The 18,085-nt window shown below is 37.9% G+C and overlaps 1 protein-coding gene across 9 annotated transcripts in view; it reads right to left on the bottom strand.

Annotated features, from left to right (window-relative positions):
- C13H9orf85 (chromosome 13 C9orf85 homolog) overlaps positions 1 to 18,085 on the bottom strand; it is a 74,005-nt gene that overhangs the window by 25,812 nt on the left and 30,108 nt on the right. For 5 of the 9 annotated variants that reach the window (XR_008668487.2, XM_031014757.3, XM_055350788.2 and 2 more), the window contains exon 2: positions 12,378 to 12,484. Coding sequence is in view for 7 of the 9 variants with exons in the window: in XM_031014757.3 (XP_030870617.1) it covers positions 12,378 to 12,484 (107 nt within the window). In the remaining 2 variants the exon portion in view is untranslated. Of the gene's footprint in view, positions 1 to 7,349; positions 10,026 to 12,377; positions 12,485 to 18,085 lie in introns of those variants that run through there. The other 4 variants (XR_008668490.2, XM_055350786.2, XM_063696453.1 and 1 more) reach the window with 4 other exon arrangements.

The raw sequence follows: 18,085 nt of genomic DNA, 5'->3' as shown, positions 1-18,085 counted from the left end.
GTTTCCTAGCACTGTGATTATTCATACCACTCTTCTACCTTTAAGTTTTTTCTAGACCTATCTCTCTGGGTTTCATTTCATTTTTCTGCAGCCTTACCTTGTGTCCTCTGCATCTCTTTCTCCTTTTACTCACACGTAGCACTTTTTGCAAACTGCCCAGAATTATCTGTGGAGTCTCTCTCTTCAAATAGATGGTAAATTCCTGGGCGTCACAGATTCATTTGCTATCTTCTTTTGACATACAACACAGTGTCTTGTACATTGAGGATGCTATTTAAAATAATTGCAAATTGAACCCAGTTTCCTATCTGTCATCTTTAACAATCTTGCTTTTGCTCAGAAATTAAGAGCTCTGATTGGAATATCATTCCACAATATAACCATGGACTGTTCCTAGAGACAATTTTGTTCTTAATACAACATGTGAATTATAGTAAATTATCTTTCACATCCAGTCCAGATTCTTGGTTCTTGCAGGTTACAGCAGACCTGGTTACACAAGACAAGGTGTTCTAACAGGTATTATTTTCGTTCTATAAAGGAAAACTCTACTTAAGTTAGGGATCTGACATTAAAATAAAAGCCAGAAATAGATTATGAAACTTTAAAAAAAATCTAGATGCTAGTTTTGAATATACTGTTTACTAGCTTACAGAGTAAGACACCTAATTTTTCTAAGGCTACCTCCTTATCTGTTCTTGCTACCTCTACAGGGTTGTTATTAGAATCCAACACATGTGACAGAGGTTTGAAAATGTTAACTTTGGCCGGACACGGTGGCTCACGCCTGTAATCCCAGCACTTTGGGAGGCTGAGGCAGGCGGATCATCTGAGGTCGGGAGTTTGAGACCCGCCTGACCAACATGGAGAAACCCCGTCTCTACTAAAAATGCAAAATTAGCCAGGCATGGTGGTGCGTGCCTGTAATCCCAGCTACTCGGGAGGCTGAGGCAGGAGAATCATTTGAACCTGGGAGACAGAGGTTGCAGTGAGCCGAGATCGTGCCATTGTACTCCAGCCTGGGCAATAAGAGCAAAACTCTGTCCCAAAAAAGAAAAAAAAAAAGAAGAAAATGTTAAATTTAAAATAAATATCTTATTTGTCCACTCTGAATTCAAATTCTGGGGTTAAAATATATAATATATATGATGTGGCAGCCATTGGCCCTTGGCCCCTTAAAGTTTTGTTAAAAATAATTGACAAGAGGTGGATTGACTAATAGGAGAAAAGGCTATAAATTTACTTAATGTGCATACACAGGAGCCTTCAGAATGAAGATCCAAGTTCTCAATAGTTTCAGAAACTTATATAATATCTTGAGGTTATAGAAAGAATGGGGGCTTAGATTCTGGTAAAGCAGAGCAGGGAAGAGGTTTGGCCAGCAAAAGTGGCCTGGTTATGTAGAGGAGCCTCCCTCAGAGAGACTTTTAAAGGTGTCCTGCTCTCAGTCTCTCCTGGATCTGGGGAAAGAAAGAGAAAGGGGAGGGGGTATGACTGCATTAATGGAGATTCTATACGGATACAAATTTTCCCTACTTAAGACAGCTTTGCAAGGCCACTTTTGTCAGGATGGTGAAGTGGCAGCCATTTCAAAATACATCAAAGAAATATATTTTGAGGGTAAAATATTTTAATTACCGGCCGGGCGCGGTAGCTCACGCCTGTAATCCCAGCACTTTGGGAGGCTGAGGCGGGCGGATCACCTGAGGTCAAGAGTTCGAGACCAGCCTGACCAACATGTAGAAACCCCGTCTCTACTAAAAATACAAAATTAGCCGGTCGTGGTGGCGCATGCCTGCATTCCCAGCTACTCGGGAGGCTGAGGCGGGAGAATGGCTTGAACCCAGGAGGCAGAGGTTGCGGTGAGCAGAGATCATGCCATTGCACTCCAATCTGGGCAACAAGAGCGAAACTCCGTCTCAAAAAAAAAAAAAAAATTATATATATATATATATATATATATATATATATATATATATTAATTACCTTCAATTACCTCCTTAGACAGGCCAGCTTGAAGTACTTGGGATCTTTTCCTTTCCATTTACCCTATTTCCCCAAACAACACCAGCTTCCTGAACATTCTCTGAAGAATTCCAGCAATAATTCTCAAAATTCCCACCAACAGAATATGATTTCTAGTTTTAAGGGACTTAAGTGTTCTGGTTTCAACCTTTTACACTTAAAATTCCACTAGAAAGGATACATCATTCAGACCTTAAATAGTACAAAGACTGCACTTCCAAAATACCAGTAAAGGTTCTATAATACCAAAGCTACTTCTACATCCCAATTCTTACTAATAAGGATTTTATTGATCTAAGACATATTCTCTGCAATGCCATTCCTAATCCTTATTTGTGGAAGTGATGCTGTATCATGGCTCATGGTGGGAAAAACATACACAACTTCAGGGGTTTTCTCAGCTATTTATAGTAGATCTTTACCGTGTTTATGAGGAATGGGGAGGAAGGAGAAAGAAAAGACCTGGACTACTGTTGAAGTATTTACTACCTTTTAATTGTGCTTGGATTCTGGAAAATAGCATTTATGTTTTGACTATCTTCATCTTAATAACCTCCGCCATCACAAACTTACCTGATTTTTCAAATAAACTACACATAGGTACACACTCATCTAAAGAGAGGAACAGGCTAACAATGAAGTTTTAATCATTTAATATCTTTCTCCTGTTGTATTTTAGAACAAATTTTCCTTCCTAATTTATTATGCTCTTTGCAGCAGTAAGTAATCAGTTTTTCACTGAGTAATATGATATTTAATAATTACTTATTTCAATGAAATTGACTGAGATTTCACCTGGAGTTTGGTGCAAAATTTAACTCAATGCTTAAAAATACCAATTCTTCTCTCTTAGCCAATAGATCTTTAAAATGTAATGAATACAACTGATATGAACTTCATCTTCTATTTCCACTTAGTCTGATACCCTAAATTAATAACAAAAATAATGGGTGAAATTTGGGGCAGGATGTGAAGGGGCTTGATAATCTATCAACTGGATAAATAATCACATTGCTATGTTAGTTTAAGTGGTAAACATAAAACTATAGAAAGTCAGTCTTGGCCGGTGCTGTAGCTCATGACTGTAATCCCAGCACTTTGGGAGGCCAAGGTTGGCAGAGGTCAGGAGTTTGAGTCCAGCCTGGCCAACATGGTGAAACCTTGTGTCTACTTAAAAAAAAAAAAAGTCAGTCTTCAGGGAATAAACACACAAATTAAACACTCAATTTTAACCAAGACCTTTTACATTCTATACTGTTTCTTCTTGTCATATATTCTATCATGAAGGCACTTAACTTTGTTCATTTCTTTTTAGCTATTTCTCTTTAGAAAATATCAGCAAGTCAAAGACTCTTCTCTGGCTATGACCCTAGTATAGACTGAGAATCCCTTATCTAAAATATTTCGGGTGAGAAGTGTTCAGATTTTTTTTTCCCCCAGGTTTTGAAATATTTGCTAATACTAAGAGTTGAGCATTCCAAATCCAAAAATCTGAAATCTGAAATGCTCCTGTAAACATAGCCTTTGAGCATTATGTTGGCACTCAAAAAGTTTCAGATTTTAGGACATTTTGGATTTGGAATTTGGGACGCTAAAACTGTATTATAAAATATAAAGCTTTTGTGGGCCGGGTGCAGTGGTTCACACCTGTAATTCCAGCACTCTGGGAGGCTGAGGCGGGCAGATCACCTGAGGTCGGGAGTTTGAGACCAGCCTGACCAACATGAAGAAACCCCGTCTCTACTAAAAATACAAAATTAGCTGAGCGTGGTGGTGCATGCCTGTAATCCCAGCTGCTTGGGAGGCTGAGGCAGGAGAATCAGTTGAACCTGGGAGGTGGAGGTTGTGGCGAGCCAAGATCGCACCATTACACTCCAGCCTGGGCAACAAGAGCGAAATTCTGTCTCAAAAAAAAAAAAAAAAAAAAAAAAAAAAGCTTTTGCATTCCCCTTCCTATTACCAATTGTGATACCCAATGCTTATTAGCATGTAAACAGTTGTTTTATTAGAAGATTCTACAATAAGGCATATAATGTTCAGATGTCCTGAAATAAACATATTCTTTAAAGAAGAAAAAACATGTAAAAATTCTTTCATAGTAATGCACTAAAAAATCCTTTTATTTTTTCCTTGACTACAAATGTATTTATTTGTAAACTAAATGGATTTGTATCCATTTATTTTTCCTTTTCAATGACTACAAATATATCAAAATGGAGGCAAGTCAAAGTGGTTAAAACATACGGACTATAAAAATTAGCCATTCAAATCATAGGTCTCCATTCAGATGCTACAAATTCAGATTGCATGGAGATCAAGGACTCACTTTGTACTGATCACTGCATATAGCATACATTTGTCTTCATTGAAAAATGAGGACAGTGATACTCTATTAAGCAACATTTTAGGGGTATAGAAATTCTTCCCTTTAAAAATAGAGGCTAAAAAAAGGAAAGGGGTTGGTTAATAAAATATTATCTTTAACGTCTTGGTTTGGCTAATTTAGTTACAAGAAAGCTTTGTAGCAAAGAGGGAGCAAGCACATGGTTAGGAAGGCAGCCTTATGGTGGCATAACTGTCAGAGGTGTGTGAACCAGAGCAACTCCACCTTGAATAGGAGCTGGGTAAAATGAAGCTGAGACCTACTGGGCTGCATTCCCAGATGGTTATTAAGACATTCTAAGTCACAGAATAAGATAGGAGGTCGGCACAAAATACAGGTCATAAAGACCTTGCTGATAAAACAGGTTGCAGTAAAGAAGCTGGCTAAAACCCACCAAAACCAAGATGGCCACTAGAATGTCCTCTGGTTGTCCTCACCGCTACACTCCCACCACCACCATTACAGTTTACAAATGCCATGGCAATGTCAGGAAACTACCCTACATGGTCTAAAAAGGAAAGACATGAATAATCCACCCCTTGTTTAGCATATCATCAAGAAATAACCATAAAAATGGGCAACCAGCAGCCCTTGGCTCTGCTCTGTCTATGGAGTAGCCGTTCTTTTATTCTTCTACTTTCTTAATAAACTTGCTTTCATTAGATCCAAGAACCCTCTCTTGGGGTCTGGATTGGGACCCCTGTACTGTAACATAACCTATTTGGCAACATCTCAGCCCCCCATCTCATTTTCTCCCAAACAGTAACATCTTTTTCCCTACAGTCTAGAGGACCCCCTCCCCCCGACCAACCAATCCCCCCAGCCAACTCTCACATTATAGTAGACATATAAAAGCAGAACTTCTCTGGTGACAAAGCTCTCTTAGCCTCCTGCTGCTAGAGTCCCACCCATCACCACTGGAGCCCTTGACTCAACATATGTAAAATACGCTTTTTTTTTTTCCAAGCTGGGGTCTTGCTCTGTCACCCAGGCCAGAGTGCAGTGGTGTGATCACAGCTCACTGCTGCCTTGACTGCCCAGGCTCAAGTGATCTTCCAGCCTCAGTCTCCTGCCTCAGTCTCCCCAGCAGCTAGGACCACAGGTGCGCGTCAGCATGCCTGGCTAATTTTTAAAATTATTTGTAGATATGAGGTCTTGCTATGTTGCCCAGGCTAGTCTCAAACTCCTAGAATCAAGTGATCCTCCTGCCTTAGCTTCTCAAAGTGCTGGGATTACAGGTGTGAGCGACTGTGCCTGCCTCCCTCCCCCACTTTTTTTTAAACCACTGGTTTAGTCAACTCTGAAGCCACAGAGGTATCTGAGTAGAGGTGAGATGAGATGCAATAATCAATTTAAAAGAGGAGAATTTACTTATTCAATGCAATGAAGTATGAATAGGTAAGGGGTACACTTGGGCAATCAGTGGGAATAAAAGTTGAGAGGCAATAAATCTGGAGGGGTTAAACACCTGGATGTGAGGGCCAGAAGAGTGACTCTGTTCAATTAAAATATTTAATGAAAAGGAAACAGTTTTTTAAGGAATAAAGCATCCTCATGACATGAAACTCAGGCCAGACATCTCTAGAGTAATGCTGGTTCCAAGGCAGGTTATATTAGCTTTTTCCTCCTTCACTTGAAATATTTTTATGACGAAATCTTCTTTCAGTGAACATTTATCACACAGCTTGTAAGGTCTGGGCTCCCTTCTCCCCATTTAGGGCAGTTCTGTTTTAGCCTGTTGTATTCATGGGACTCCTGGATAAGCGTTTTATTAAAGAACTTGACAGCTGAAAAGTTTGAAAACCACTGAACTAAGATACAGGATGTTTCAGTGCCTTGGCTTTGTGAGTATCTATCTATTCGGTACAGAGCAAGGCTTCTCAACCAAGACACTCTTGACATGTTGAGCTGGGTATTTCTTTATTGTGGCGGGCTGTCCTGTGAACGGTGGGATGTTTAGCAGCATCCCTGGTCTCTTTACACTATGTGTCAGTAGCACCCTTCCTGGGGACAAACTCCATCCTCAAGCCACCTCCTTAACTGAGAACCACAGATGTAAAGAATTCACAGGTCCAGTTCCAAGCTCAGACCCCAATCTGTTTGAGGACTGTGCTGTTTTATACCAGCTTCTCTTTTCTTTTCTGCTACTATGGCAAGGTTAAACATTGGCTAACATTATAATGCTGGTGATTTTTTTTTTTTAATAGGTAGATAAAAGCAGGCTCGAGATTCTCACATAAATGGGGGTATTCGTCTGCCACATTTCTAAATTAATAGGAGAAAAGGTTGCTTGGTTACCTGAAATAAAAGTCAAAAAAGGTTTCTAGGTACCAGCATAGGCATTTCAGGGCCTGAAAGCAAAATCCAAGTATCTTTCCACAGGTATATGTATTAAAAAATAAAAGCAGGCTGGGCCAGGCACAGTGGCTCATGCCTGTAATCCCAGCACTTTGGGAGGCTGAGGTGGGTGGATCACGAGGTCACGAGATCCAGACCATCCTGGCTAACACAGTGAAACCCAGTCTCTACTAAAAATACAAAAAAAATTAGCCGGGTGTGGTGGTGGGCATCTGTAGTCCCAGCTACTGGGGAGGCTGAGGCAGGAGAATGGTGTGAACCCAGGAGGCGGAGCTTGCAGTGAGCTGACATCGTGCCACTGCACTCCAGCCTGGGCGACAGAGCGAGACTCCGTCTCAAAAAATAGAATGAATAAATAAATAAATAAATAAAAGCAGGGTGGTCCTCAGCAGGATATGTGGTACTCAACAGCAGACAATGTCCATAAACAAGATAGGTGATATTTGTAAAAATTAATGAAGCATTAGGTCCAGGTGAAGAGGAGAAAAGGACTTTTTGAATTGAATAATACAATGCTGAGAAATCACTGAGAGAAAAGGAAAACAAGGCTTGGGAATCCAATCAATTTGCATTTGAATCTTACCTCCATCTTCTTTACTTTTGTCTTGGTAAGAAGTATAATCCCTCTGAGCCCAGAATAAAGAAAAGAACTAATTTCATCTGGCCTTGCACTGCTTGAGGAAAGGGACAAAATCTTTTAAACATTTATATTTCTAGTACCTTGAAAAATATATAAATGTCTATAATGACTTTTAAGTATAAAAATATCAAGATTCCTTCCTTAAGATTTATACAAATTATTTAATATATTTTTACGTTTATTTTTTTCATAGGCATTACTGACTGGGATTGTTTTATATTTATAAGATCTCTTGTTTCTCCAACAATTCAGCTCCATATCGAGATTATTTACAGTGTTCATGAATGACTTGGGATTGACTAGGAATGGTAATGAATGGTTTTCATTTATTTTGGGGTTCTTTTTCAAAAGTAAAAAACAAGGCACTTGAAAAATAAAACTTTATACAAAAACGATTTAGACTTTTCCTGAACCCTAATTCTTATATATATGAATAATCTTAAAGTCTGAACCCTCTTTTTCAAGTCTAACAATGCTTATGCCATTCTGTGTCAAGGGAGATATTGACAGCACCATTGCAGCCCTCCCGCAGGGAGTAGTAGGTACTGGCCTCTTTAAGAAATGGGTAGGGGGATCTTGGTACAGATTGTGCTGACTTCTAATTAAGGGTGGTGGCTGGTCTTGGTGCTTTATCTTTATGAGCTTATCACTTTATTTCTATAAAGACCTAAAGCTTTGAGTAGTCAGAGATATTTATCTCATTACATCAAAGGACAGTACCACTGTCACACTGTTTATATATCGCTGATAAGTGAGATGCTTTTTATCCCCTCATCTTTCATAGCCATCATCCTATCCTCCTTCAGTACATACATAATTTTCAATTCATCTCTCTTCCAACTTAAGTTAGGACATTTATTCTTTTCTAAAAAGTCTCTGGAGATGATCCAGGATTGTATTCAGTAACTGAGAGAAAATTCCATAAAGAACATGTTTATAAAAATACTGCAGCATGTCACCTCACTGAAAAAAGAAAAAGAGAAACATGAAATATTCTGTCAGCTACGAACGCAGTATAATTTTTGTTTCCCATGGTTGAAACAGGTAAGTCTGAAGAGTTTATAGGTCAAACTCTTTTTCTTTGATTTAACTTTTGGCATCGGATCCCATGAACAAATGGAAATTTGCTAATTAACGCGCGGTTTTTGGTGATTCACAAGATAACCAAATGGGAGAAAAAGTTTTAATTTTCCCAGTATCCAGGATATTATTACTTCTAAAAGAAATGTCACTTATAAAAAGCCCCACCATACCCTGTATTTTATGTTGTGCAGAACTTTTCTTTATCTACATCATTTAGTTACACAATTTGTGGCAATAGATAGACACATGAAACAATATTCAACATTTTAACTGATGGAAATACTCAGCATGCCAGAAAAATAAATCTTTATACAAAAGATATATCCAAGGCTGGGTGTGGTGACTCATGCCTATAATTCCAGCACTTTGGGAAGCCGAGGCAGGTGGATCACGAGGTCAAGAGTTCAAGATCAGCCTGGCCAACATGGTGAAACTCTGTCTCTACTAAAAATACAAAAATTAGCCGGGCACAGTGGCATGTGTGTGCCTGTAGTCCCAGCTACTCCAGAGGCTGAGGCAGAAGAATCGCTTGAACCCAGGAGGCGGAGGCTGCAGTGAGCCGAGACCGTACCATTGCATTCTAGCCTGGGCAACAGGGTGAGACTCTGCCTCAAAAAAAAACAAAGACAAAAGGTATATCCAGTAAAATTCATATACAAACCCTAACAAATGACAAATTTAATTCATAAGTGATTAGCTTGAACAAAACATTAAACATTTTAAGTAATGCTACCATCAGCATAAGCAATGGATTCAAATCCCTTACAATGTTGGTCAAGTCTTAATACGCAGAGAAAGTGAAGTGAATGAATATAAGTGAGTTTTACTTTCTATAACACTCTCAATCCTGGATTGGAGTTTGAAAGCTAGGCTTTCCAATATGTCTAATGTGCCATGTGTTCAGGACCTTCTGAAATACATGATGTTCTAGGCCAGGCAAGTAACCTCCTAAGTAATATGTTTAGACTGATGGGATTCAGAACATGCTACCCCAAAATATGGCGCTTTGGCATACTGAGTATTTTGAGCTGAAGAAATGTGACAAACAGCAAATGTAGGAAGGACTCTCTGATCCACCCCTGAAGTAGGCCGTAAGACCCTAATATGAGAGGTGCCCTTCCTATAACCTAGAGGAAAGGACCATGCTTATCTCTAAAAACAGAGGAACAGTAAGAGGAATCTGAATGAACAAGCCCTGCTGTTTAGTTTACTACCCTTAGGTCATTTAGTTTACTATGCTTAGCCCTTTGTTTTTGTCCCCTATCACATTTTTCCCATGATTTTCCACTCCCATCAAACCTAGCATAAAACCACACAGGTTTACCCGTTTCTTTGGGTCTTTGTTTCCTTATGAAGGCTTTGGTGTCACAAAAAGCTTACATTAAATAAATCTGTATATTTTTCTCTTCTTAATCTGGTTTTTGTTAGAGAGCCAAGGGTGAGAACTTAGACTGGTAGAAGGAAAGGACTTTTTTCCTCCTCTACAAGATCTTGTTTTAACTAGCAGTTTCTTTTTTTTGGAGATGGAGTCTTGCTCTGTCGCGAGAAAACAAAATACATAAGTTCAGAAGTTCTACAGCAAAATATAGCATCTGGAAAATTTACAATAACTGATGTGATCTTTTTTACACACTGACACATTTAAAATGAAGATAAACATATAGGATTTAGCACATATTAAAGGTAAGAGATTTAAGTACTGATGATGGATAAGGCAGGAATGTTTTTAAATCATTTCCTTTGTTACACAGCACTAATCTATTAAAATGCTATGACTACATAAATGTTGTTTATTGCCTACACTTCAAATTCTTTTAGGAAACAACACTATAAAGAGAAAATGGAGATGGATCATGAAATCTTAAAATACCTTTATAGGAATAAAAACTTGTTGAAAATATTCAGAAAGCTACAAATCTTGTATGAGGCCTATTAACTAAAACTACATGATTTATTTTGCAATCAACATCTAATTACTCTAGCAGAGAACACAATTCATTCATGGAAATCTAAAATTGGGTAATGCAAATAGTTGCCAAATTTCCTTACTGCTAATTTGGGCCACTAAGCATAAAACTCATCAGACTTGTTTAAGAGTGTTTTCTTTTGGGAGGAAATGCTAGAGAACAGGAAGAAAAGACTAAAAGGAGCAAGAAGCTGGTAAAACTATTTAAAAGGGGGGGGCGTGGCTCACGCCTGTAATCCCAGCACTTTGGGAGGCTGAGGTGGGTGGATCACTTCAGGTCAGGAGTTCGAGACCGGCCTGGCCAGCACAGTGAAATCTTGTTTCTACCAAAAAAATACAAAAATTAGCCAGGCATGGTGGTATGTACCTGTAGTCCCAGCTACTCAGGAGGCTGAGGTAGGAGAATTGCTTGAACCTGGGAGGCGGAGGTTGCAGTGATCTAAGATTATGTCACTGCACTGCAGCCTAGGTGACACAGTGAGACCCTATCTCAAAAATAAATAAATAAATAAATAAATAAATAAATAAAATAAAAGGGGAGTCAACTATACCTGTAATAAACACTAGACTGCTCCAAAACGGGGTACAGAAAAAAAAATCTAAAAAGCTTAAGTTAGTTTATCCTTCCTTAACACTTTTGCCTTTCAGTGTTTAAATATTTTGAAGTAAACAAATTATTTTATATCTTAAGTTTCAGATTTGCAAAAGGCTGACATAATTTTTTAGTAGATATAAACAAAGGTCATATTGTATCTATTATTTAGACTGATTTTCTAAACTGTAAGCAAAACTTTTTCCCATAAAGGAAGAAGGAATGCATTCAAAGATGATGAAACTATTGAATAGTCAGAAAAATAAGGCAACAGAGAGCAAATATAGTCTAAATAGCTACTATATAGATTACCAAATTAAATCTTATAATGTAAAAGGAACAATGCTAATTTTTATTTAAGATAATCACTTTTTTCTTTCATGCAGTAATTACTCTCCAATATTGTCCTTACACAGCTGAGCTGAAGGATGTCAGGGAGCTGTAGAGGATGCACAGAAGGCTGATATAAGAGAACCCCAGAATTACACAAGAGTTAAGTCTGGGCGCGGTGGTTCATGCCTGTAATCCCAGCACTTTGGGAGGCCTAGGCGGGCGGATCACCTGAGGTCAGGAGTTTGAGGCCAGCCTGGCCAACATGGCAAAACCCCGTCTCTACTAAAAATACAAAAAAATTAGCCAGGCATGGTGGCGGGCGCCTGTAATGCCAGTTACTCGGGAGGCCGAGGCAGGAGAATCGCTTAAACCTGGGAGCCAGAGGTTGCAGTGAGCTGAAATTGCATCAGTGCACTCTAGGCTGGGTGACAAGAGCAAAACTCCATCTCAAAAAAGAAAGAAAGAAAAAAAAAAAAGGATTTAGGGATGGCAGGATCAGAAACAAAATCTAGTATCTTTTCATTTAGACCTCTATTCCCAAAGAAATAATAAGTTATCATTCTAGTGATTCACTTCTAATATTTAACCTCAGCCATTTCTGTAATCTCCATGAGTTGAATTAAAAGGTCTAAAGGTCTGATCCGTTTTAAGAATTTATAATTTATGGTGCATAGTATTACCTTATCAGTGGGATACAGAATTGTAGAAAACAAATACTCCCTTCTCAGCCCTAACCCACCTTTCATGAATAAAGTTCTATAAAAATGATGCATATTTATGAAAGAATGGGGCAGGAAATGATGAATTTAACTTTTTAAATCTGTCTGCCTTTACAAACCAAGATTCAGCACACAAGATGAAATTCTACAGGGGAGAATGGAATTTTTTCATTATTTACTTTAACATTTATTTGGACACAATTTTGAAAATCAGGAAATGAAATAATAAACTATGATACATATACCACCAAGTAAGGTAATGAAGAATCTTAACTCACCATTTTTTAGGTTTTGATAATGGTTTGTATTTGCTGTATTTTACACGCCACTCAAGAACTTCTTTACAGCGCTGACATACTCCATCATGAAGTTTTGCATTAATTTTCTTTAAAACAAACAGAAAGACAAATTGAGAATTTCAAGTGTGAGCCAGCATTGCAAATCCCATAAAAGAGTGTATGAGATGTAAGTTTTAAAATATAACTGAACCTTAATCTGCATAACAATTTATGATATATTATATATTTTTATGTATATTACTCAATTTGTTATTTTTTTTTACAAAGGCAATGGTTCTTTTTTCTTTTTTTGTTTTTTTTTTTGAGACAGAGTCTCACTCTGTCGCCCAGGCTAGAATGCAGTGGCACAATTTTGGCTCACTGCAACCTCTACCTCCCAGGGCTCAAGCAATTCTCCTGCCTCAGCCTCCTGAGTAGCTGGGATTACAGGCGCGTGCCACCGTGCCCAGCTAATTTTTTGTATTTTAGTAGAGACAGGGTTTCACCATGTTGCCCAGGGTGGTTTTGAACTCCTGAGCTCATATGATTCACCCGCCTCAGCCTCACAAAGTGCTGGGATTACAGGCATGAGCCACTGGGGCCTGGCCCTCATCTAGAAAATTTTTAACCTTCCCATTGATTCTGATGTATATATGTGTCAAAACTCAAAACTGCACAGTTAAGATATGTGTATTTCATAGTACGTAAGTTATATCTCAATAAAAACATAATAATAGAAAAGAAAACCTTGCTCATATTTGAAGACTATCATTTCAACAATTCAAATCCTCCCCGTGAGTTGGAATTAAACTGAGAAATTGGGCTGTCCTGAATTGTCAGTTTGTTGAAGGCAACAGAGACTGAAATTTGAGGAAGGGGTGCCAGGGAGAAGCAGCTGGAAGCAAAAAGGCATTTCATTTTTCAATTTTATGCTTTTGAATTCTCATGTTAAAAAAGTTTTAGAAAAGTTCCCCCTACTAACTTGGTTTCTTCAAACTTAAATAATATGTATTCGTATGTAAATATCTGTAGTGGAGAAAGGGCTTTATAAGGAAAAGTTTTTTTATTGTAATTTTCTTTTCAAAATGTGTTGGGAAAGAAGGAAGATAGGAAAAATTTAAATGTGTCATGTATTTTCTCTAATAGTTTTATATTTTTGTAACATACTCATTTGATTCAGGACACAGACTATATATTTTCACTGAGTACTCTGAGAATTCTCTAGTTTGTTTTGGTTGTGGAAGCTTGGTCTTTGCCTATTGTTGGAATAATGAGCAGAAGACATTTAAAATTTTCTTTGCTTCTTTTGTTTTCTTTTAAAATTTCTCAAGGGGAGAAAGAAATGCACCACAAGTATGCAGATTCTTTGGGAGGCTATTAGATATTAAGTTAAAAGCACAATGTTTACATCAGATCATCTGAAAGAAACAATTTTTGAACAGCGCTTGATATTCTTGAAAGTTCTAAACAAAAAGATAAAATATTTGATAAAACATTTATTCAATGAGAAAATATTTTAGAAATATTGTGAAAAACCATAAATTAAGCTGTGAATATATTTCATTTTATTTAATTTTTCTCTTTCTTCAAGGAATCTTCACCATCAGGAAGTGTGAATATATTATGTTTAACTTTGTGATGAGAAATACATTCTGTTACTTACAAATTGTGTATGGGTGCACTCCTTCCTTCTGGACATAGATGGAGAGAGTCCCAGTTCTGCATGATACTATATCCCCTGCTTACTCTAGGCCCCTAACTGTTGCCAGAAAGAAGGAAATCTGTGCCTACACACCAAACTCTTCGTCCTCTCAACCTTTGTACTTATTAATAGTTATCATGGACAAAGCTAGCTAAGAAATGCAGAATCAAAGTTCACATTCATCATTTGTCTTCTCTGTTGTCTAGAACATCTTACTAAGCATTACTTATATTTCCTTAACTGAATGACTTTGAACTATGACTTCAATATGAATGTGATATTAACTTCCTAATTGGAATATTCTTAGAACACAGACATTTTACTACCTGCAATTTTATTGTATATAACACATTCTGCTTGTTAACTAGGAAGCATTCTTTGGTTCCTTGTTTGTTTCTGTATCCAATTTCTGACCAGTTCATCTTGATTTACAAAGCTGTGCACAGTTTGGAAACTGGTTTCTTTAGGGTGGATCAACAGTAGAACAAAACAGGTCTTTGTGGGAACTTGTCCTGTGAGTGATGTGTGAAGCAGTATAAATAGATATGTTGTACAGGGTTCACATGACTAACAGGCACTACTATCAAATTAAACTTGATTTTTATGTGTTAAGAAATTAATGAGAGTAAGAATGAGAAAGAATAGTACTTTTCACTTAAAAATAGGTGCAGAAGAAAGAAAAGTATATACCTGTCTTACCATTCTTTGGCAAAACAGAAGTGAATTCCAGAGATGTGAACAAAGAAAGTTAATCCTAGTTCTAGGAATCCTTCTGCCTGGGGGAAAGGAAATGACAATCTAACCTTATTCACATTTATATTTACAATTAACCCTATTTTGGCAATTACTTTTAGTGTATCCCTCATGGTAGAAGATCATAGGTAATTAAGGTTAAAACTTAAGTCTGTCCAAATATAAAATCAAAAGTTTTATAAATACAAAAGCCTATAAAGGTCATTTAGTTTGTTCAACAAGCTACTTTCCAGATTTGTGAAGAAAAAAAAAATCTTCAGTGGAAGAGTCCACTGAACTTAGGAATCAGTGAAAGAAGAAACCCTTACTTATCAAATGAATACTTTTCAAAGTTAGAATAAACTTAAGGAACATCAAAAAACATGCCTACTTAATATATATATAACGTCTTAAAAATGTCTTTGCCATTATTCCTACAACTTTTTTTTTTTTTTTTTTTTGAGACAGAGTCTCGCTCTGTTGCCCAGACTGGTGTGCAGTGGGGCAATCTTAGCTCACTGCAACCTCTGCCTCCTGGATTCATGCAATCCTCCTGTCTCGGCCTCCTCAGCAGCTGGGATTACAGGCGTGCACCAGCATGCCAGCTAATTTTTGTATTTTTAGTAGAGATGGGGTTTCGCCATTTGGCCAGGCAGGTCTCGAACTCCTGGCCTCAAGTGATCCACTTGCCTTGGCCTCCCAAAGTGCTGGGATTATAGGCGTGAGCCACTGCGCCCGGCCCATACAACATACAACAAGAGTCAGTGTTGTTATTGCTGCTTTAAGCATTCTATTTGTTGTCAAACAATATATCTTTAACACAGTAATGCCATACAGAAGTTGGGTGAGAAAGGGCCGGGTGCGGTGGCCCACACCTGTAATCCCAGCACTTTGGGAGGCCGAGGCAGGCAGATCACCTGAGATCGGGAGTTCAAGAACCGCCTGACCAACATGGAGAAACCCCGTCTCTACTAAAAGTACAAAATTAGCCGGGGTGCTGGCGCATGCCTGTAATCCTAGCTACGCTGGAGGCAGAGGCAGGAGAATCCTTTGAACCTGGGATTTGGAGGTTTCAGTGAGCTGAGATCGTGCCATTGCACTCCAGCCTGGGCAACAAGAGCGAAACTCCTTCTCAAAAAAAAACAAAAAACAAAAAAAAGAAGCTGGGCGAGAAAGGACTTCAACTCCCAAGAAGGTAGCAAGAGCAAATTGTAAATATTATATCTGTATCAACATGCTGATGCTGAAAAATATTTTATAAGATATAAAGTATCATTTAACAGAAGGAAGATACTACGGTAGGTGAAAAGAAATTTGAATACCATTCAAAAGCAACTAAAATAATTTTTCCTTAGGTTTTTTTGTATATAATTCTTTCAGAATTGCCAAAGGTAAAACAAAGGCCTATTTACTCCTCTTAACTGAAAACAAAAAACAAACAAAAACAGAATTAAAAAAATGAAATTCTCAAAGAAAAATGCCAATGCCAATTCCAATGCTAAAAATCTATTTCCATAAACTGGCTTTGTTCTTTTCCCTGCAGTACTCTTCTCCTAAAATAAGGTATTTTATGCTACTACTGCTGTAACAATGTTACTCCAGAAATAGAAACTTTTATATCTTATTTAATCATATTTAAAAGTATGTACTTTGAAATTTGCTGGAAAGAGTCCCTTATTCTAAATTTGGCTAGAGGATAAAAGATCCCTGGATTTGGGGGCAACAACTCACGTGACTAATAACAATAACGTGAAAATCTGACTTTTAGGCTGCTGCTTTCTCTTTTTTTTTTTTTTTTTGAGTCGGAGTCTCACTCTGTTGCCCAGGCTGGAGTGCAGTGGCATGATCTTGGCTCACTGCAACCTCTGTCTCCCAGGTTCAAGTGATTCTCCTACCTCAGGCTCCTGAGTAGCTAGGATTACAGGCACACGCCACCATGCCCAACTAATTTTTGTATTTTTAGTAGAGACAGGGTTTCGCCATGTTGGCCAGGCTGGTCTCGAACTCCTGACCTCAAGTGATCCGCCCACCTTGGCCTCCCAAGGTGCTTGGATTACAGGTGTGAGCCACAGCACCTGGCTTTATTTAGCCTGTGAGTTTCAAATCATAAACTACATTATTTAAATTCCTTTAAATATGGCTAGAACATTGTTGGACATAAAGTATCTTACAAAACACAACCAAAAAATAGAGGAGGGAATCAGAATGAGAGAAAAGTAAGGGCAGGAGGGAAATTACAAAGCAGTCAGGAGTGCAGCTGGAAAGTGCACTTGTTAGAGATGGGCCACAAATGAAATCTGAGCTTTCTAGCACCCAGTAAAACATAACTCATCGTCTGTAACATGCCAAAAATCCAGTTTCTCAGAAGCAGCACAAGTATTCTTGTTACCGAAGTGCAAAGTTTCATCTTTCCTATACCATGTGATACAGTAAGCGATGCTCGCAAAAATGTCCTTACAACACAAAGCATTTCACAGAACTGTTTTCTATCCTGGTTCTCAATGTAGGCCAGTGTTATAATGCCAAAACAGAGCGCAGTACAGTTATTCTTAGGTGTACAATGTAGGTACAGATCCCTGATAGTCATAGGATCTACAGGAATGCACTACATATAATAAGGCCATCTTCAATAAACACTATTTCTCTCAACTTAGCTCTAAAAGCATTCCCTTCTATTATGAGAAATGTCAAACTTGCAGAAAACAGTGAAAACAATAATACTAATGCATACATATACACACTCCCAGAGACAACTATTAACATCTTCTTACCTTTTTGCTTTTTGTGTGTATGGGTACAGGTAAAATAACTTATGGATATCAAGACACTTCACTTCTTAATACTCATCATATCCTAGCAATAAAGACTTTCTCGTGCTTAACCACAATACTGTTACCACACCTAAGAAAAATGAAAGATAACTCCTTAATGTCACTGAATGTAGTCAGTTTATATTGAAATTTCAACTGCTCCAAGACAGCTTTCAGAGCTGTTTTTTCCTCCCCAAATCAGGATCAATCTGTATTCAAGTACTGTATATCTGTTATCTCTCTTTTCAGCTATTTATGTTTTATCCCCTATTACATGAATATTTTTTGAAAGTAACAAGCAAGTCATTTTAGAGAATATCCTACATTCTGGATTTGTCCATTTTCTCATGCTGTAATTTAACTCATTGCTTTATTTCCTGTAAAGTGGAAGTTAGGTTTACAGGCTTAACTATATCCAGTTTAAATATTTTTTGGATCAGAATAATTCATAGGTGATGCTGCTA

Source organism: Gorilla gorilla, chromosome 13 (genome assembly GCF_029281585.2).
Source record: "Gorilla gorilla gorilla isolate KB3781 chromosome 13, NHGRI_mGorGor1-v2.1_pri, whole genome shotgun sequence".
Classification (NCBI taxonomy): Eukaryota; Metazoa; Chordata; class Mammalia; order Primates; family Hominidae; genus Gorilla; species Gorilla gorilla.
This window is presented reverse-complemented; position numbering and strand designations above follow the sequence as displayed.